Source organism: Quercus suber, unplaced genomic scaffold (genome assembly GCF_002906115.3).
Source record: "Quercus suber isolate HL8 unplaced genomic scaffold, Cork oak 2.0 scaffold_4, whole genome shotgun sequence".
Classification (NCBI taxonomy): Eukaryota; Viridiplantae; Streptophyta; class Magnoliopsida; order Fagales; family Fagaceae; genus Quercus; species Quercus suber.
The window spans coordinates 310,569-332,733 of record NW_027069470.1 but is presented as its reverse complement, the minus strand read 5'-3'; the positions used below and the strand labels follow the sequence as shown (position 1 = coordinate 332,733).

At 34.6% G+C, this 22,165-nt stretch overlaps 2 protein-coding genes and 1 non-coding gene across 3 annotated transcripts; 2 read left to right on the top strand and 1 right to left on the bottom strand.

The window, feature by feature from the left end:
• The first annotated feature begins 6,176 nt into the window (after nt 1–6,176).
• On the top strand, nt 6,177–12,333 carry LOC112017867 (imidazoleglycerol-phosphate dehydratase 1, chloroplastic). The gene is made up of 6 exons (XM_065770498.1): nt 6,177–6,544; nt 6,652–6,776; nt 11,097–11,201; nt 11,589–11,681; nt 11,950–12,024; nt 12,202–12,333. The coding sequence occupies exons 1-6, from the start codon at nt 6,301–6,303 to the stop codon at nt 12,286–12,288; spliced, it is 729 nt and encodes a 242-aa protein (XP_065626570.1). The 5' UTR covers nt 6,177–6,300; the 3' UTR covers nt 12,289–12,333.
• Nucleotides 7,320–9,086, bottom strand: LOC112017872 (uncharacterized). The gene is made up of 3 exons (XR_010627800.1): nt 8,802–9,086; nt 7,909–8,075; nt 7,320–7,353 (listed from the first exon to the last, which is right to left on the bottom strand). It is a non-coding gene; the product is annotated as an uncharacterized LOC112017872 (transcript).
• A 210-nt stretch (nt 12,334–12,543) lies between the features above and the next one.
• LOC112017835 (small ribosomal subunit protein uS13z/uS13y/uS13x) lies at nt 12,544–14,860 on the top strand. Its single transcript, XM_024050293.2, has 4 exons — nt 12,544–12,663; nt 12,797–12,957; nt 13,772–13,960; nt 14,522–14,860. The coding sequence occupies exons 1-4, from the start codon at nt 12,661–12,663 to the stop codon at nt 14,625–14,627; spliced, it is 459 nt and encodes a 152-aa protein (XP_023906061.1). The 5' UTR covers nt 12,544–12,660; the 3' UTR covers nt 14,628–14,860.
• Nucleotides 14,861–22,165: the final 7,305 nt, after the last annotated feature.

Below are 22,165 nucleotides of genomic sequence, written 5' to 3'. Positions count from 1 at the left end.
TAGTAATCTCATCATTGAGCTAGATGCTTTGAGTGTTGTTCTACTCATGGAAAATAATTCTACCAACTTAATGTTAGAACCTTTGCTTAATGACTGCAGGAACCTTGTGAAGGAGATTCCAAATATGCAGATAAAGCACATATTTAGGGAAGCCAATAGATGTGCCGATGCTTTGGCCAAGCTAGGTGCTAGTAATGTAATGTCTTTTGTTATATTTTTGCATCCTCCGAATGTGGTGGAAAGAATTCTAGCTGATGATAAAGCTAGTCTGCGATGTAATAGACTTATAAATTCTTAATCTTATGCTATTCCGTTGATGACCAAAAAAAAATATATATATAGAATTTCATTTCACATGAATTATAGGTCTCGTTATAAATTTAATTAGTAAGATCTATCATTCATGTGAAAGGAGAGAGTATACATTTATAATACTTTAAGAGTACACAATAATTTTCTTTCAAACACATGTTTTCAGTTTTTAAACAACATTACATGTATTTTTACACACTTTTTTACTTACACGTATTTTTACATATATTTTCAGTCTTTAACTACATATATTAAACATCTCCTAAGTGTTTGTGAAGTATAAAAAGTAATAGTTAAAATTCAAATTTCAAGGAAGGAGGTTTACACGTTTATAGTAGAATTTAGACAGAAATACCATTTTCGTCCCTACATTTTCACGCGATTCCCACTTTGATCCCTAACTTTTTTTTTTCACTGATTTTAGTCCCTATTCTGAAAAACGCGTCTCGTTTTTGTCCCTACCGTCAGTGCCCTAACGGTAAAGTCCTAGGTGGCAGACGAAAGCTGACATGACGCTGATAGGGGTGGCAAAATCAACCAAAACCCATTTGCCTACCCAAACCCACCCACTTAAAATAAACCCAAACCCACCCAATTATTAGTTGGGTTAAATGGGTATTAACCCAATTAACACTAATGTTTATTGGGTTTTAATTGGGTACCCAATTACCCAACCCCAAAACTACTAAAATTACCAAAATACCCCCTCAACCTAAAAAATGACCAAAATAACACCTAAACCCAAAAAATGACCAAAATACCCCGAAAACCAAAAAAAGACCAAAATACCCCCAAACTCAAAAAAAGACCAAAATACCCCCGAAACCTAAAAATGACCAAAATACTCCTAAAAACCCAAAAAATGACCAAAATACCCCTAAAACCCAAAAAATGACCAAAATACCCCCGAACCCTAAAAATGACCAAAATACCCCTAAAACCCAAAAAATTACCAAAATACTGTCGAAACCTAAAAATGACCAAAATACCCCTTAAATCCAAAAAATGACCAAAATACCCTAGAAACCTAAAAATTACCAAAATACCTCCGAAACCTAAAAAATGGCCAAAATAACCCTGAAGTCTAGGTTTTGGGTATTTTGGTCATTTTCTAGGTTTCAGGGGTATTTTGGTCATTTTTTAGGTTTTGGAGGGTATTTTGGTAATTTTAAGGTTTTGGGGATATTTTGGTCATTTTTTAGGTTCTAGGAGGTATTTTGGTAATTTTTGGCTTTTAGGGTTATTTTGGTTATTTTTTGGGTATTTTGGTCATTTTCTGGATTTTGGAGGTATTTTGGTCTTTTTTTTGGGTTTTGGGGGTGTTTTGGGGGTATTTTGGTAATTTTTAGGTTTTGGGGGCATTTTGGTCATTTTTAAAGATTTTAGAGTACTTTGGTCATTTTCACTTTAATGGCATTTTGGTAATTTTGATAATTGGGTAATTGGGTGGGTTGGGGTTTACCCATAATAATTGGGTTGGGTTGGATTTGGGTTATAAGGAATTAGTTAAATGAGTTTTAAATGGGTAAATGAGTTTTATATACCCAACCCAATTATGCCCACCCCAAACCCACCCATTTGCCACCCCTAGGCGCTGATGTGGCAATTAAAATATTATTAAAAAATAATATTTGGCTTTTTTTAATGCCACGTCAGTATTTTAATTTTTTTTAAAAGCCATGTCAAAAAAATTTAAAAAAATAAATTAAATTTAAAAAAAAACCTTAAATTTAATTTAATTAAAAATTTTAATTAAAAAAAATTTCTTAATGTTTTTAGTGTTCAAAAAAAAACCTTAAATTTAATTTAATTAAAAATTTTAATTAAAAAAAATTTCTTAATGTTTTTAGTGTTCTTCATTTTACAACTTGTTATTCATATTCTTCCCAAATCAAACCCAGCAGCCCAAGAACTCAAACCCAAATCACTAGGACATAAATAAAAACAAGAAGAAAAAATTAAATCAAATGCTAACAGGAAGAATGAAGAAACCAAGAACTCAAATCTCCAGCAAATCAAGAACTCAAACCCAGCAAATCAAGAACTCCCAAATCAAACCCAACAACCCAAGAACTCAAACCTAAATCTTCTGCAAATCAAACCCAGTAAACAAACCAATCTCCAACAAACCCATAAACCTATAATCAAACCCAGATCCCAAAACCACTGCCACCACCACTGACCAACAGATCCATTTTCAAAACCCCAGAAAATTCAAAACCCTAAAAAATTCAAAGCCCAGAAGGAGAAGGAGAACAAGAACAAATCTAGAAAATTCATACCACTATCACTACCAAACCTCCATACCCAAACCACTAAGATCCATACCCTTCAATTTTGAGAAACCCACGCAAGACCCAAGATCCATACCCTTTAGTTCTGCCGAGCCATAAGCCCACCAGCTAAACCAACCCAACAACCACCAAAGCCAACCCAGCCACCATCGAATCCAACCCAGCCAACCCATCAAATCCAACCAACCCACAGCGAGCCAAGACCACCCATGGCGAGCCACGACAACCTCACTCACGGCGAGCCACGACTACCCATGAGCAGACACCGGACCACGGCGATCTGAATCCCACCCACCAAAGCCTCCATGTTGATCTGTGCCATGTTGATCTAAGGCCTAAAAGCCAATATTGAAAGAGAGAAGCTTTCAAGGTGAGAGGAAGAGAGGAGAGAGCGTGGGAGAAAGAGAGAAACTTTGAAAGTGAGAGGAAGAGAGAGAGAGAGTGAGATTAAAAAATAATTTTCTGGGTTTGTTATTGTTTTGTTAAGGTTTTGAATTTTTTGGGTTTTTGAATTTTCTTAGTTTTTATTTTTATTTCAGTTTTTTCTTTTTTCTTTTTTCATTTAGTTAAAATTTACAAATTAATTTTTTTTTTTAAAAATGACGTGGCATTTATGGGTATTATTTTAATATTTTTAATTTATTCTGTTTGCCAGCTGTGCAATTTTCGTCTCTGATGTAATGTCAGCGACAAAAACAAGACACGTTTTCCAGAATAGGGACTAAAATTGGTGAAAAAAAAGTTAATGACTAAAGTGAGAATCACGTGAAAATGTAGAGACGAAAATAGTATTTTTGCCTAGAATTTATATATTGTATATATATATATATATATATAAAATATGATTGGGTGTGGACAGCGTGAGACCAAAGCAAAGTGAAAAAGTCCAGTACATCACCCCCAAACCACGACAAGTATGTCACTCCGATAATAATTATCGACAGACGACTGTCTCTCTCTCTCTCAAGTATATGTCTCTTCAACTCCGTTGATTAAAAAACAGAACACAGTAACCATCTACACTCGCCCTCACCGTACTATAAAAAATTGAAATCGTAGTCGCGCGAACTCTCTAGCAGTAGCGCTTTGAAGTTTGAAAGTGATGGCGGAAGGTTGGGTGCTGCCGCAGGCGGTGGAGCAACTGATACAGCAAATATGCAGGGAGCAGAACCAGACGCCGCCGGGGACGGAGGTGAGACAAGAGCTGGCGTTGCTTGGTGAGGAAGAGGCTGTAAATTTGCTCCGTAAAATAGCGGTCTCGACCATAAAGAAAACCTTGAGTGCCTTTATTATGTACATGATCCGAAAAGCCAAACAACCTCACACACACACACACACTCACTCTGATAATAATGATACTCCCTCGCCTCAGAAAGTACCACGCGTCTCTCCGCTTCACAGTCCCTCCTCTCCCTCTCCCTCTGCCCCTGCTTCAAAATCACAATCACAATCACAATCCCAATCCCGCCTCGTCTACTCTCCAACACAAGGTATCGACTTCACATTACACACACTCTCTCTCTCTCTCTCTCTCTCTCTCTCTCTGCGCTGTTCATGATTTGATTGTTACCTATTTCAAATTTGGTTTCTGTTTTCTCTAATAAGTAAAAGAGCCAGCCAAGTTTTCAGCTTATTGCGGAATTTTATATTATGAGGTAGAGGAAATACTTAGATTTTTTCTTTTCCAGGAAATGAAAATGTTTCTTGATCAAAGCTTATCAACGGTTTTTGTTTTTTTTTTTTTTTCAAATAATATTTATTATATTGTATATTTTCGGAATTTGTATTTTTAGATTAGCTTTTTTTTTTTTTTTTGGTTGTATTTTCTAGATTGTATTTTTCCATTTCCACATGTGATTTTGTAATAAGTTAGAATTAGTTAGTTTGTTAGGCAAGGTTTTGAAACCCGGATTGTTCATTGAACCGTAAAATGGAGAGGTTGAAAGTTTTTAAGGTCGAACTGAGGTTGAATTGAGGTCGAACCGCGATGATGTCATAATTAATTTAATAATTATTTTAAATATATATAAAAATATTAAATTAATAAAAAATATTAAATTAACTAAAATAGTCTAATTCACCAAGGATTTAACTAACAAGCTCCAAGATGAGTGTTTTATCAAGCAAATCCTTTAATATCATCTGGCTCTCGATCTATTCCAAGATTTGAAAGTAATCCACCATTAGTAAGTTTCGCAGTAACAATGGCTTTCACAGAACTGATCACTTCACAGTAACAATGTGTAATCCATTACACATTGTTTCTTACAAAAATACATAAAACCAAAGTTATGAATACCGTTTTGGTTTGTTTATTAGAATGAAATGTTTCGGTATTGGTTCAATACCGGCTCATTTCAGTGTACCATTTTGGAATTACTGCAAATATATATATATATATAATTTCATATCTTATTACTTACAAAAAAAATTTATAAAAGTATATATTTTTAATACATTTATAAAACTTGTTATCTTAGAACTAATATGATCATTTACTTAAACTACTATTATTTTATTAAAGTATACTAATTAATTCTTTTAATGCCAAAAAAAAAAAAAAAAGAACGAAATGAAAGTATGAAACTAGCTCGCACTCTGCCCAACCAATTATATTTTCAATATTTTATATTACTCTTTTTTCCCTCACCAGTTGGTCACTCCCTTTTCATTTTTTAGTCACACACGTCTAGTCACATTCTTCTCAGTTTTAAATTTCCTCTCATCTTTGTCATTACATGTTGTCTTCCTCTTTCTTCTACTTTTTTTCCTTGTGTACATCTTCTTCAACTTACCAATGCTTCATCTCATCCGACTTTTCTTCACTTCTCACTCAAGTTTCTCACCGTGGCTTTTTTGTTTTGCTTTATTTTTTTTGTAAGGTACATTTGTTTATTTCATTTCTTTCTTCTTCTAATTTTTTTTTTTTTTGGTTGAGATTTTAGTTTTACAGTCCAAACTCCATGCCGGCCGAATCTTGAATTTCGGCCGATATTTATCGAGGGTTTCTTGATTGAAAGAGTGAGGTGAGGGTTTTTTGCTTTAGAGAATGATCAAATTCTAAAGTCCAAACGACGCGGTATAGGAAAAAAAAAAGAGGGAAGAGAGTCCAAAACGGTGCCGTTTAAGGCTTGAAACAAAGGACCTGTGTGAATCGCCTGAACTAGGCGGTCTGATCGCGGTCCGTACGATTCATTGCTTTTTTTGCATGGAACGGTTCTTTATGTTTAACAGACCGTAAAAATGGCCGGTTCGAGGTTTTTCCGATCGGATAGTACAGTCCGAGTTTCAAAACCTTCTTATTAGGTATATTTTCTTAGGCTATCTCTTGTATTGGTTAGTGTATAGTGATCTAATTCGCATACAATCAATAATACAAGAAATTTATTTATCACTCTCTCCCTATATTTTGACATGTATCAGCAATGGTAAAATAAAAAAAAAAGTTGTAAAAATTTTGATGTGACAAAAGTTGTAAAAAAGTTGTATATTTTTGTGGGCGCAGGTCGTCGAGTTACTCAATCCACAATTCCGGAGAGATGGTCCCAGGCCTCTTTGACCTCACGGAATGGTATTTCATTGAGCCTCCACATGTCTATTTCTTGGACGTTCTAATTTTTGTTTTTATTTGTTGGGGGTGAACTAGTTTTATTTAATTGACAAAAACACAGAATACCAAGTGGCCACTCTGAACATGGAGCTGGCCGCAACTCATCGTCTTATTCTTCAAAACCCACTGCTCAAACCTAGGGTTAGGGTTTCTCCCAGACCTCTCTCTCTCACTCTCACTCCAAACTCAATCTCACCAGTTCATCACCGCCAGCAACTGAGAATGAACATGTCGAAACCCATTTCATGCGCTGCTTCAGCTGAAGACAACGGCTCCACCACGACCACAACCACAACCACAACCGCAACCGCTTCTCCAATCGGCGCTGGTAAGGGAAAAAAAAATCTGATCAGATTATATATATATTTGTATTGGTTTTTGATTCCGAGGCTTAAATTGAGAAATTCATATTTAGTGATGGTTTTTCTCTCTCAGTGGCTCGGATTGGAGAGGTGAAGAGGGTGACGAAAGAGACGAATGTGTCAGTGAAAATAAACTTGGATGGTACAGGTGTTGCTGAAAATAATACTGGGATTCCCTTCCTTGATCACATGTTGGATGTTAGTCTTTTCAGCTCTTGTTATTCATTTCTTGATTTTTAGCTTTGTTTCTCAACTTGGGGTTTTAGCTGTTTTTTTTTATTTATTTATTAGGGTTGTATATTCCAAGTTCAGATTTTTGAAAACCTTAGTGATAACATAATTCCCTCAATTTTTTTTTAGCTTGATGTGAGACATGGGTCATTTATTTGATTATTTGTGGTTTACATTGGTTTTTTTAAGACCGTCGATTTTTTAAATGCCGCCAAACATGTCTTCCATACAGGATTTGAATGGGAGGAGATCATTTCCGATGTTAGGTATAGTTCCTTATGTGTTACTGTTGTAACTTAGCTTCCTAATTAAATTCAACAATGCGGTTGCATTGGCCAGTAAGTCACGAGCTTGAATTTAATTGTTGTTGGGAAAGATGACACTATATTGCATTGCTAAGTTACAGTTCCTAAGTTTTGCCCATATGGAAATGAAGCAGATAACTTTATGATTTTGTAGCTGGACTTCGTTTGTGGCAATTAATGGATTCTTTTTTTTTTTGGGGGGGGGGGGGGGGCAACATGACACCTTGGTTGCAGTTTATCTGTTTTGTTTCAGAAAACAGCAAAGACAGAAAAGCAACATAATGAGGAACAAACGACTAAATTAGGACAGAATCTTATGAAATTCTTGTTCTAAATATGACATGTAGTATAATAGGTTGGGACCATGCCTATTGAAGCAAAGGCCACTAGTTTGAATCTTCCCTTCCCAATTGGGGGCAACACTCACTTATCCAAAAAAATTGACAGAGTGGCGAATATGTAATGCAGGAATATATGGTTTGTAAGTGAAGAAAAGGTGCAAACGACAATGTAAGAGATGGAATCTGAAACGCTTTCTTCTACAACATTCATACTCATACCTTTAACAAAGAAGGAGCTGATATGGGTTTTTCTGTCACAAAAACGTTGGGAAGAATAAAATCTAAAGTTGGAAAATGCAGGATCCAATAACAATTACAAATTTTCTTCTCAAACTTTCACCTTAAATACTTTCAACTTAGGACAAATGCCTGAGCCCACTTCATCCCGGACCCTATCCATGCTACTAACCAAAGGAAATTAAAGAGAAAAGACATAGATATCATGTCACTTACACTCATTGTCAGGTTCCAATATGTTCTTAATTCTTTTGGACAGTACAGAGGGGCAAGTCTTTGGTGCAAGAAAAACTTCCATCCTTGTTTAATAATAAAAACTCGCATTCTACAGAACAGCAGCAATGGCTTGAATCATGCTCTACCCCATGTTTACACCAATTCACCTTCACAACATCTAAGTAAGTCACAAACAATGTTTCTCATAAACTAAAATTTCAAAAAACAATAACCAACCCTTTCTTTCTTAGTGCCCTGCAGCTTACTTTTCAGCTAATTGAACATGTTTTCACTTGAAAAAGTTGTACCTAAGAAAAAAAGGAGGACTAAATATTCATTTGAATGATTTTATTTTCATCCGCTTTTTTTTTTTTTGTTTGTGTAAAAATACAATTGTACAGAGGGGGAAAAAATGAGGCTTTAAAAAGTTGGGCGAGGCTTGCATCCAATGTATTGGAGCATTGGCCGCAACATGGATGCGACACATATCAAAATTGGCATATGTTGGTCCCATATCCCATTCAGTACTCTCTGGATAGACCAGAGCAGTAGAGGGAAGCCTAACCTTAAAAAGCTGTACCTAGGAAATAAACAAATAAGCAGATGGATATATAAAGTCATCTAAACGAGCTCAAAGCAAAATTTTGAAAAGGTGCAGTTTCAAGTACACTTATATGTGTGCATATATCAAAGAGAGAAAAATGCTGAGTGCTGTTTATATTGATGCTTTTACAGAGTTAAAACTCATCCAAATAACAACTAACTTTTTAAGTTCCTTAACAACATAGTCCCCAAAACCAAAAGATTTCAACAATGGCCCTCTGCATATATCTAAATAGAAATATTAAGAGGTAAAATTAAGTGGGTATTTGAGAAAATACACTATTGCTCACCTGGTGTGTGCTGCTTACCACACGAAGGCTTTATCTTTGCAATCTCTGCCTTTTGGCTTTCTTTCTGAGTTTCTGGCGCTGAAAAGCTTTTATCCAGAGGGATACAGGAAGTACTTTTGGAAAAAGATTAAGAGCCCAATAGTCATTCTCTGCCACACTAAATTACAGGAATACCTCTCAAAATTTTGTATACATGGACCGGGTTGCATTGGATTTGAGTTCAACCCAACCCAACCTCTTTACTCTTTAGATGAAATTTCTAACCCAATCCAGTTTATTGGGTATAGATCATTTTGTCAAGTCTACCAAATAATTTGGGCTTTTTTTTTTTTAGCCAATAAATTGGTGTTTTCAATCAATTATTTACGTTCATTTTACAATTGTGTATTGTGTTTAATATTTTAAATTTTACCAAAACTAATAAATCTTAAAATACAAAAGAGGGAGAGCAAGAGAGGTTTGGGTTGGTGGGTGAGGGAGAGTGATTTGCAAAGGAATGAACTAGAGAAAGGAAGAGAAAGAAAAAACAAGGAGAGAAAGATGACTGTACACTGTAGCTGAGAAGCTATAATTTTTTACTTTGACTCCACCAATGGAGGCTCAATTTTGTAGTTGGTGGTGCTAGAAATAGTAATATAGGTTTTTAGTACCACCAATAATAATGTTCTAAGATTAAGAAATCTCCCTAGTCCAATCTAGGTTAGTGGGTAGAGATGTATTGTCATATCTACTAAATAAATTGGGTTTTTTTTTTTAATTAAAAAAACTAATAAACCAATTTTCAATCAATTATTTAAGTCATTTTACAATTTAATAATTTATACAGTTGTGTTTAATATTTTAATCTTACCAAAACTAAGTCTCAAAATACAAAATAAATCAAATTAACAAATTCTCATAATCCAAGACAAATAAACCTAAAATTATAAAATAGATATATTTTTAATATTGTTTTTTAGAAACATAAATTTTTAATATTTAATATAGTGACTTTAGTCAGGATTTTTTTATTAAAATTTTTCCCAATTAGAATATGACCTAAATTGCCAAGAGTTTGGTATTTATATTAGTACTTCTAAATTTTTCTATTAGAAAGTTCAATGTTTAAATTTCTTTTTGTATTTGTAAAATTATCACACACACAAAAAAAAAAAAAAAAAAAAAAAAAAAAACAAAACAAAACAAAAAAAAAGTTTAACATAACTTAAATTTCAAAATAAATTACAATCCAACCCAATTTATTAGGTTGAGTTCATCAGATTGGTGGATAGAATACACACCATATTTTATCTCTGTAAAGAAAAAAAAAAGTATTGTGGGCCCGTGGGCCTGATAGCCTCGGCCCATCATGTAGCAGGACCAAGGCCCATGCCGAGGAGCACAAGCTATTTTGAACCAAAGTGGGGGAAAGCCTATTTCCCAATCCACGCCGAGGACCACCTTATCTTCGGCATGACAAATGTGATTTTGGGGAGAGGCTAACCCCAAAGTAAACTGTCACTCTCGCATTTAATGCACTCAACTAACCCCCCTGACCGCATTAATGGGGAGGTAACCCCTTGGCAGGATAACGTTGATCAAAGTGAACCACTTGAGTATCGATAAGGCCTCTGATGGACGGCCGGCCAGAAGAAAGCAAATAGATGATCAACAGATGGAAGAAGGAGATAGGAAGATGAAAACTATAAAAGAAAAGCTAGTAAAGTAAACGAGGGGGGGGGGAGAAAAAAAGAGAAAGAACAATAAGGCCTCCTCGGCCACAGGCCGAGGAGCATCCCCCTATTTGTAAAGAAACTCTTAGCATTTTTTATAAGAAAAGTTCATACATGGTGATCGACGGCCAGCACCTAAACCTTTCAACCCACTCTCTATAAATTTATTGTTTGGCTTATTGGGCTGAAAACCCATCACTCAGGGTCAATTCAAATTGAGTCCTACAAGTATGTTTTGAACCATATAATTAAAAAAAATTATAAATAAATAAATAAACCTTATATATTTTAAAAAACAACAAATCAAATCATATAATTTCAAAAATAATAGATCAAACCCTCATACTTACAAAGTAACAAAATAAACCGGAGCTTATTGAGAATTTTAGATTCATTAATATATATGTTGAAGTTTCAATTTTTTTTTTTTTAATTCGAGGTTTTAATGGGTTTAAAATGGAGTTTAAAAAAAAAAANGTTGTTTTTAAAGATTTATTCGTTTGGTGTTGTGGTTTTATTGTGTGAAGATTTTGAGTCTGATGTGCTACTGATTGTTAATTGTATTTATTTGTTTCTATGTTAGCAACTTGCTTCGCATGGGCTGTTTGATGTGCATGTTAAGGCCACTGGTGATATTCACATTGATGATCATCACACAAATGAAGATGTTGCTCTTGCCATTGGAACGGTACTTGAAAAACATTACTTCCTATGTTTTTGTTATTCCTATGGCTTTTCTAGTGTGATGCTGAAATCCTAGCAGTCCTTCCCCTTTGTATTTTTTTTTTTGGTGGCATTTAAACAAAACTATTTATGTATTTGGTGGGATTCAAATGAGTTTACTTGTTTCACTAATTTGAGTCATTTAGCCAGTTTTACATCTAGCCTGATATCTCTTTGAGTTAGTTTTGATTATATATTCTTATGCTTACTTGAGAATGTAACATATAACATGGTGGCTTAATTTAATTTAGGATACGTCCAAAGGCTATTGCTTCAACTGCTTCATATTTGGATCCACCTGTTGATATCTCTGTGTATGTGTTATAATAAGTTAGTTTTGCTTGGCCTGCAGGCTTGTTTGCAGGCACTTGGTGATAGGAAAGGAATAAATCGGTTTGGTGACTTCTCAGCTCCTCTTGATGAAGCACTAATACATGTTGCACTGGTATGTTCAACTTTTGATTGTTTCATATGAAGTAAACATGTAATATGTTTTAGGGGTCAAAAAATTGACTGACGTTATGATTGATCTTTATGCTTGTCCTTGGGGGTTGAGCTTATAGTGCTGATTTCCATGTAATGATTAAATTTTACACCAGATTATAGTATCAACTCTATCTCTAGTTTCCAGTGTCCTCTCTAACCATGCTTATTTATTTATATTCTCTGGGAATCTAAAATAATGGCATATTTTGAGGACATTGTTTTTTCAGGATTTATCTGGCCGACCGTATTTAGGTTATGATTTGCAAATACCTACTCAGAGAGTTGGAACATATGACACTCAGGTAGGACTCCTATTTGTTTACTCCTACAATTAAGAAATTTGATGTCACCAATTGTTATTCATCTCTGGCACAGTGGTGGAACTTCCTACTGAGATATTGACATAATGTGACATGTTTGCACCTTTGGAAATTCTGCAATCTTACATAGTTTAGCTATTGCATGAATTTTATTTGTAGTTGGTGGAGCACTTTTTCCAATCGCTGGTGAATAATTCTGGCATGACACTTCACATCCGGCAGGTAAAAATATTGGGAGCTTCTTAACCTTGTCACGGTTGATATAAATCTACTGGTTTATTTTTTCCAACATAGTTTACCGAAATAATGCCATCTTCGTGCTCTTTGTATTGGGGTCAACTGTGTATACTTCCAATTATTTTTTATGCAATTGAATATGAAAATAGTTTTTTTTTTTTTTTATTTAAAATGGAGTTTAAAAAAAAAAAATATATATATATATATATATATAGAAAAAGAACACTTATAATAGCCCTCTCTCATCTAGGGTTTTGTCTCCGAAGACCTTTAAATACCATCTTTACAAACCCTTCTCTTCTCTCTTGCTCCTCCGCTCTCTCATTTTCCAAACCCTCTGAAACAGAGAGAGCTCAGAGAACAAAAACCCTAACCCTAACCATGGTAAGTCAAACTCAAATCAACTCGCTCCGATTCACAAGCCTCTCTTCTTCTTCTTCTTCTTCTTCTTCAATTTCCATTACCTGTTATGCTATTTTTTGTTCTTAATTTTATTTTATTTTTTTGAAATGCGCAGTCTCTTGTAGCGAACGAGGATTTCCAACACATATTGCGTGTTCTGAACACCAACGTTGATGGAAAACAAAAGATCATGTTCGCTCTCACTTCCATCAAAGGTATTGGTCGCCGTTTCGCCAATCTCGTTTGCAAGAAAGCTGACGTCGACATGAACAAACGGTACCGTTTCTTTCTTCTTCTTCTTCTTCTTCTTCTTTTTTATACTATTTATTTCCTTCTTGTTGATGTGTATGAATATTATTTAAGTTTTGAATGATTAGGAATTTGATTTTTTATTTATTTATTAAATTTAGGGTATTTGGTTGTTGGGTTATGTATTAAAGGAGTGTGTTTCTGTGAAATTTAGCATGGAAAAGTCATTGTAGAATTTGAACTATTGGGATGAGGGATTTTGGGTTTTTATTAGATCTTAGAGAGAGCTAAGGATTTGTCAATTAAATAGAAGAAATGAGAAATTGCATAACATTATTCACTTCCCATAAAGCCTATTTCCGACAGCAATGCAAAACGGGCACTTGCTTGAATGAATTTTTTATTATCATACACCATACTCCAAATCCTAGTTCCCCCTCGTGCATTATTTTGTAAGTGAGACAATTGTATTTTGGAACTCGCTCTAGTCAATGAATAGGCTGGGCCTTGTTGTGATGGCAATTCCCTTCCAATGAAAGAGATGTGTCGCAGGAAATCATGTATAGAACCAATGGGTAAGGATGCCTATGAATCACCTCTGTGCACTCTGTGCGCTGGGTACGGCCTTTTTTAGCCAATGAGCTTTGGGTTGAATTGCACTTGACCCCCATTAGAGAATGAGTGGGGGTGAGATTGTGGGTTTAAGAAATGTAGCCATTTAAAAAGGGTATTTTGGAACTTAACTGTTATGTAGTTTATGTGCTTGTTGGTTGTGGAGTGTTGTATTTTGTGTTTGGAACCCTCGTTTGCTTGTTAAATTTGGTTTTATGGTTTGCAACAGAGCTGGTGAGTTGACAGCTGCTGAGCTGGATAACCTGATGGTGATTGTGGCAAACCCTCGCCAGTTCAAGATACCCGATTGGTTTCTGAACAGGAAGAAGGATTACAAGGATGGTAAATATTCTCAGGTTGTCTCCAATGCTTTGGACATGAAACTCAGGGATGATCTTGAGCGTTTGAAGAAGATCAGGTATGCTCTTATTTCTTTTCTTTCTTTTCCAACTTTACGTTATCTGTTACCCATCATGTTGTTGTGAGCTTTGTCTTCCTTAAGATTGAAACTTTGTCTCAATTTTTTTATGTTGAATTAGCCAATGAGTTCTAGATCATCTGGTATCCCATCCCCTTATAAATTCTATGTGGATGGTGAGGTCATTGGTTCAAGACCCACAGCATTTGTAATGTTCCAACAGAGATATATATATATATATATATAATGTTCTCTGCACGAGTCAAATCTCCCTGGCCAGTTATTATTGAATACCAGTACTCAAATTAGTTAATGATGACTCTGCCTGTTCAGCTACCCTTCTCCTTGTTTTCTCTCTTCTTCTTCTTTTGGCATTAGCTTTAGTAATCAGTTCCCATAACAACTGCAAATTAATTTTTACACTAGAAACTGCTGCAGTAATTGATGAAATTTACCATCAGATTTGTGTTTTGGCACGCCTTGTACATTGTACGGCCATGTATTTTCATCTCTTCACAAATATTTCTTTTCTGACTGGTAAACAATAACTTTTGTTCTTAGGAACCACCGTGGTCTGCGACACTACTGGGGTCTCCGAGTGCGTGGACAGCACACTAAGACAACTGGTCGCCGTGGAAAGACTGTTGGTGTCTCAAAGAAGCGCTAAGTTTGTTTCTCCCTTTTTGGGATGTTTGCGAATTTTGTTTGGCCTTTTAGAATATCTTGGGTTTAGTATTGTACTTCTCTTTTTGGCGGACTCATGCAGTGTCATTTAGCTGTCTTTATGTGTTCTCTAGACTGATTGATCTTGTTTGAGAGATTTTGGCATGTGTGATGGTATTAATTATTCATAATTTCATATAATAGTTAAAGTTGACAATGCATTTTGCATTTTACTTATTCATTTTTCTTGATTAATGGTTTGGTGACTAGTGTACAAGCCCCAATGCTGGTACTTTTGCCTTTAGGCACTGTGGCCAGTAGTTTGAATGTGCATATTTACAGCAGCAGATGAGGTGTGGCTTGTGTATACTGATGCCTGGGATTTATTCATCCTTGGTGATAAAAATGGCAGCTATTTTTTATTGGGGAGGGAGGAATAAAGAACATAGTGTGAAGGTGGTCACTGATATCCCCCAAGAATAAATTGACTACTCATTTTTAGTAGACTTTTCTGTTCTCTCTCCCATATGTTTGGAACTAATCTTGTACTAAGGGTGTGTTTGGATATCGTTTATTTTTTGAAACTGAAAATTTTTTGCTGAAAATACTGTAGAGAAGTAGATAAATGAAAAAGTTAGTTGAAATAGTACAATAGGTTTATGAATAATGCTAAAAAGTGCAGTGGGCTTATAAATAGTAGCAAAAATAAGCTGAATAGTAAAATAATTTTAATTTTTAATTCTAATCCAAACGCACACTAAGGATTCATTTGGATAGAATTATTTTGTTAAAATTGAAAATTGAAAATACTGTAGCAAAATAATTTTTAAATGTGTGAATAGTGTCGTTGGACTAATTTTTAATGAAAAAGTTGTTGTTTTTAGGACTTGTGAACGGTGCACAGGTGCATTATTCACGAAAAATAGTCAGCTTGAAAAAAAAAAAAAAAAAAAAAAACAAGTGGAAGCAAAACTCAGGCGGGAATCCAAACAGATACTAACTTATAAATCTCGGATGAAGAACCAAAATAACAATTATGAATGGTAAAAAATATTGGAAATGCAACAATCTATCCTCAAAAACTTTTATGTGAACTGGTTAGCTGATGAATCGTAGTGATTAGTGACCCGAGTCTGATGACAATTTGAAATTTCAGCATATCCTCAAATTCAGGATAAGTTTCTAAGAGCATTAGCATCAAAGAATTCCAATTCTACTTTATTTTATCATTTCAAAAAGTCATTTTATCATTATACTATCTTATTTTACAATATTTTCAACATCTCAAACTTTTATTTTCAATTCTATTCATTAAAATAATATATCTACGTAATAAAATAATATATCCCAATTACATCATTTATTCTTTCTTTCTTGTTCTTTCTGTTCAATAACTGCAAATTTTACAGAAAACATCACCACCATCAGCCACCCATAATCTACCATCAACACAAAAAAAAAAAAAAAAAACTGATCACCCAAACACCGATCCCTCACCTGCAAAAATCCACAGCCAACACCAATCACCCACGCCGATCCGAACCCCCGCAACCCACAGCAAACCCACAACCCAACGCTGATCTCCACACCACACCCAAACCTATCACCACACACACAGAGACACAAATACAAACCACCAAACCATTAACAGAGCCATACACACACAAACACAAACGATCAAACCATCAACTGAGCCACACACACACCCACCATCAAACCAATCGGAGCCAGCAACAGCCACCACACCCATCAAACCACAGCACCACCCCGATCCATCACCAACCACGGCACCACCCAATCTTCATATCAAACCATGATCTCCACCAAACCATGAGACCCACGGAGGCTTGATTCAAGGGAAGAGAAAGAAAAAAAGAAGGGAAAAGAGATCAAAGAGAGACAAAGAAGGAAGAGAGCCATGTCGTCGCGACCATCTGCCACGTCGCGGCACCACGCCTTATGATCTAGAGATGGGCACGGATCCACACAGAGAGGGATGAGAGAGAAGGAGGGATTGAATGAGAGAAAGAATCAAAGAAAATGGTACCGATGAGAAAGAGAGATGAGTTGAAAGAGAAAAGTCAGAGGGAATAAAATATAATTATTTTGGTTTACAATACTGTTATAGTACTGTTCTACCTTTAGAATAGTACTGTAGCAGTATTGCAAAAAAATTTGCAATACTAGGGTATAGCATTCCCTGATGCAAAGCATTTTGAGGCTCAAAATGCTAAATTCTCCCTAAATATGGCATTAGCATTCTCCAATGCTAATGCTCTAAGAGATTAGCTTGTGCTGCTTAAATTATCCTCCAAGCTGTGCCATTATTATTCTCACGTTTTGATTTAGCATTGTTTAAATTAACCCAAATTAAGCCAAATTAGCTGATAATCAATAATTGGTTTCTTGGTAATTAACCAACTAACTCAATAGATTCCGGTTAATGACGTCATTTAAAGTCATCAAATAAATAAATAAAAAAGGAGAAATAATAGAGATTTAGGAGTGAAAATGGGTTAATTAAAATAATACTCGTAGGTCTTTACTTAGAATTATGTTATCATTCACTGTACATTGGCAAACATTTTCCATATGATTTAGACCATTTAAGTTTGATATTATCTACCGAGGTAATCCAAGTAGTGAATGTTGCTACTTTGTCTTCACATTCCCTCCCAGAGGTTCAGCCAAGTCATTCCACAGATCTCTAAAATCCCTGAGATCCAAATAAATATGTTACATGGAAAAAAGAGGAAAATGGGTGAGAATATATAAGCACTATTTACACAATATAAGCTCAATCCCTCATGTTGGCAAATTGCTACATTAATTGTGTCTCTTTAAGAATCAAACAAAATCTCATGGGTTATAATACTAAACCATTTTTTTTCTTAAATCAAATCTACTCAAATTGGAAAGGTGGAATCGTACTCATATGATGCCCATTAGAACACAAGATCTGTTTAAAGTTTAAACCAAACATTACTTCCAAGCCCAGCCAAAAATCAAAGCAAAACAAAGTATCAATTTCTTTTTTTGATAAGTAATTTTGTTTGATTCTTAAATACATGCTTTGGGTTAAATCTACTCATCTTTTTATCAGAATATCACTTTTGCTTTTTTATATAACACAGAAATTTGAAATATTAAGAGAAAAATATTCCATTTGCTTTGTCTTAGGTTCAAATCATCACGTTAGATTCAAATANAAGAATCAAAGAAAATGGTACCGATGATAAAGAGAGATGAGTTGAAAGAGAAAAGTCAGAGGGAATAAAATATAATTATTTTGGTTTACAATACTGTTATAGTACTGTTCTACCTTTAGAATAGTACTGTAGCAGTATTGCAAAAAAATTTGCAATACTAGGGTATAGCATTCCCTGATGCAAAGCATTTTGAGGCTCAAAATGCTAAATTCTCCCTAAATATGGCATTAGCATTCTCCAATGCTAATGCTCTAAGAGATTAGCTTGTGCTGCTTAAATTATCCTCCAAGCTGTGCCATTATTATTCTCACGTTTTGATTTAGCATTGTTTAAATTAACCCAAATTAAGCCAAATTAGCTGATAATCAATAATTGGTTTCTTGGTAATTAACCAACTAACTCAATAGATTCCGGTTAATGACGTCATTTAAAGTCATCAAATAAATAAATAAAAAAGGAGAAATAATAGAGATTTAGGAGTGAAAATGGGTTAATTAAAATAATACTCGTAGGTCTTTACTTAGAATTATGTTATCATTCACTGTACATTGGCAAACATTTTCCATATGATTTAGACCATTTAAGTTTGATATTATCTACCGAGGTAATCCAAGTAGTGAATGTTGCTACTTTGTCTTCACATTCCCTCCCAGAGGTTCAGCCAAGTCATTCCACAGATCTCTAAAATCCCTGAGATCCAAATAAATATGTTACATGGAAAAAAGAGGAAAATGGGTGAGAATATATAAGCACTATTTACACAATATAAGCTCAATCCCTCATGTTGGCAAATTGCTACATTAATTGTGTCTCTTTAAGAATCAAACAAAATCTCATGGGTTATAATACTAAACCATTTTTTTTCTTAAATCAAATCTACTCAAATTGGAAAGGTGGAATCGTACTCATATGATGCCCATTAGAACACAAGATCTGTTTAAAGTTTAAACCAAACATTACTTCCAAGCCCAGCCAAAAATCAAAGCAAAACAAAGTATCAATTTCTTTTTTTGATAAGTAATTTTGTTTGATTCTTAAATACATGCTTTGGGTTAAATCTACTCATCTTTTTATCAGAATATCACTTTTGCTTTTTTATATAACACAGAAATTTGAAATATTAAGAGAAAAATATTCCATTTGCTTTGTCTTAGGTTCAAATCATCACGTTAGATTTACTAAAATGATGTAATTGAGTTTTGAAAACAAAGTATCAATTTCTGCAAGAATTTTTTCCCACAGCAGAGAGGATATAGTGTAGCAACTTTTATCAAGGACAGAGAAGCATATGAGTGGTCTACTATGAGAATTTTTAAAAATAAATACATAAACTACAACAAAAGAAGACATACCTAAATTCCTTAGCCATCTCCCCAATTGTCATAGAATTAGATGAGTCTGCTCTAATGCGAATTATGTGTTCAATTCTACGTAGCCTGTTCCAAAAATGTTGACATTAGCATGTAATAATAAGGACATTTTATTGATTTTTCACATTTACCAAGGTAACAGAAATTAGCACCATGTGGAAGCAAAGTTTTGATAATAACAGTTAGAAACATGAAGATCAATGACCTAAGAAACAAAAGCATATAAATTCCTTAGCCATCTCCCCAATTGTCATAGAATTAGATGAGTCTGCTCTAATGCGAATTATGTGTTCAATTCTACGTAGCCTGTTCCAAAAATGTTGACATTAGCATGTAATAATAAGGACCTTTTATTGATTTTTCACATTTACCAAGGTAACAGAAATTAGCACCATGTGGAAGCAAAGTTTGATAATAACAGTTAGAAACATGAAGATCAATGACCTAAGAAACAAAAGCATATGCTAATTCCATATATGATGCTAGGAATGGCAACAGACCATGTTCGGGGCGGGTTTCTTTATGGCGAACCTGCCTTACAAGCCCGTACCGTTACCCAAACTTAGCCCATTTAATAAATAGGTTTTTTATGCCCGCCCAAACCCACCCTGTTGGATTTGGGCCCAATCTGTGGCCCAAATCATGGCCCAATAAAAAAAATTGAATTGAAGCCTATACCGTGGCCCAAACAGGAAAAAAAATCATTTTTGCCCAAATTCAAGCCTTATAACATCCAGATTCAAGCTCATATAAAGTGCCCAAATGCCAAATCAATCCAAATCATAGGACCATTACAAACCTATTAATCATAAACCACTAAATCACTTGTTAATTATAAATCTATAAATCAATAAATCATAGCTAAGATCACCTACTAAACATAAAAATAAAATAAATCTAACAAGTCTAAGAAGTTAATCCAACAAGTCCAAGAAATTAAAAAGTTACAAAATAAATCCAACAAGTTTAGGATAATTACAAACCAACAAGTTAATCCAACAAGTTCAAGAAATTAAAAAGCTACTAAATTAATACAACCAGTCTAATTCTCCACAACTGTGACACAATTCTCATCCTCTTCATTAGGCTCATCATCATCAAGAATTGATTGAAGTGTACAATATCCTGGCATAGTTGAAGAACCTACAACAACAATGAATTAAAAAATGGAATAAACTTCATCAAATTATAACTAGCAAATATAAAAATACAATTTTGATCTCATTTTATAAATACAAATTATACAATTGCTAACCTTTGATTTGACTCCATAACTAATTTTGAGCACACATCATTACCTCTATAGTATTGGGATGAAGCCGACTACGGTGTGGACTTAATAGTCTCCCACTGGTGCTAAAGGCAGATTTTGAAGTAACAGTTGTGACAGAAATGACTAAAATATCCCTTGCAATCCTTTGTAAAGTAGGACACTTAAGATCATTACTTTTCCACCATGCCAAAATATCAAAGTCCTCATTCCTTTTCAACACTCCCTTATCAATTAAATGATCAAATTCCATTCTAACACTCCCATGTTTCTTTGAAGTATTTAAACTATTGTTGACAAACAAATCAAAAGATAACATTGTCCCACTCAACCTACGTTTAATTTGTGCCACATCATTTGAAGTACTTGTAGGCATATGAGAACTTCCTTCATTATTTACAGGGGACTCATCTAACATTTTCTCTTTTTAAAGACCAAAAAAAAAAAAATCTACAAATTCAAATTAAAAATATATATATACAAGCCCAAAAAGGTTAGCCCAACAACAAAAATTACCAACAATGAAGTTTAAAAAAAAATAAGTCTAATTAACCAATTTTACCCAAAATAAACAACTTGAACTTTTAAAAAATTTCGAACAAAATAATTGTCCTTACCTAACAACATGCATCAAAGTCACCAAAAAAAAAAAAACACCGTAGTATAGCTAAACAGTCGCACACAACCAGTAGCAAAATCACCCCCCTAACTACAAGTCTTGGCTCCGTTCCTGAAGAGAGTAGAGTTAAGGCTGTAAATGAGAAGAGCCAAGTCAAGTTATATAAAGTTCAGACTTGTTCATTTAATTTTATTTTGAACACGATGTGTTTGAGTGCATCACAAACAAGATTAAATTTTCAAGCATTTGTTCATTTTCTTCATCACTCAAGTTTGAGCTTATTTGTGAGGTACTTGATTAATTAATTAATTTATTTTTTCCTACATATAATAAAACCACGATTACAATATTTTATCCATTTACAAATTGTTAAAACGAATGGAATATAATTAATAAACTACAAATAATAATTAAATATTATATGAACCTTGATGATGGTGAAGAATCAGTAGGCTAAAATTTCCGGACGTAATGATCCACAAGCCAAATCCTGAAGAAAAGAAACAAGACAGAGGGGACCGGTGGAGGCCGGCCAAAAATCCTCCGATAGTAAAGTTAGTGAATTCTCAATTCTCAGGAAGGGAAAGAATTTTCTGAGTGTCCAATTTTTCTGAGTTACCCCTTGCGTTTGAGAAGAAGAGCCCTTATATAGTGTCTTTTGAGGCAGTTATCTCTTCAAGCGTTGCATAGTTCGGAAGATTCTGAGGTAACTCCCACAACTGCTTTGGAGGTTACTTCCCGTTTTCAAAGGAGAAACAGTTGCATTCTAGTAAACAAGTGAAGTGCAGAGAAGATTTTCAGGACCCTCGTCCATCTTGCTGGTTTGATGGACGAGCCAATCCTAAGACGAGCTCGTCCATCTGGACAGACGGATGGACGAGCTTACAACAAACGGGCTGTTTTCCTGTGGACGAGCTATATGGACGAGTTTAGCAGTTGGCTTTTTTGGTGACACCATCAGTTGCCCCCAGTCCATAGGTCGTCTAAGGAAACATTGGTTTATAACTCATCGTCTAAGGAAACATTGATTTATAACTCATTTTCTCGTTCCCTCTCTTTTTTTTCTTTTTTCTT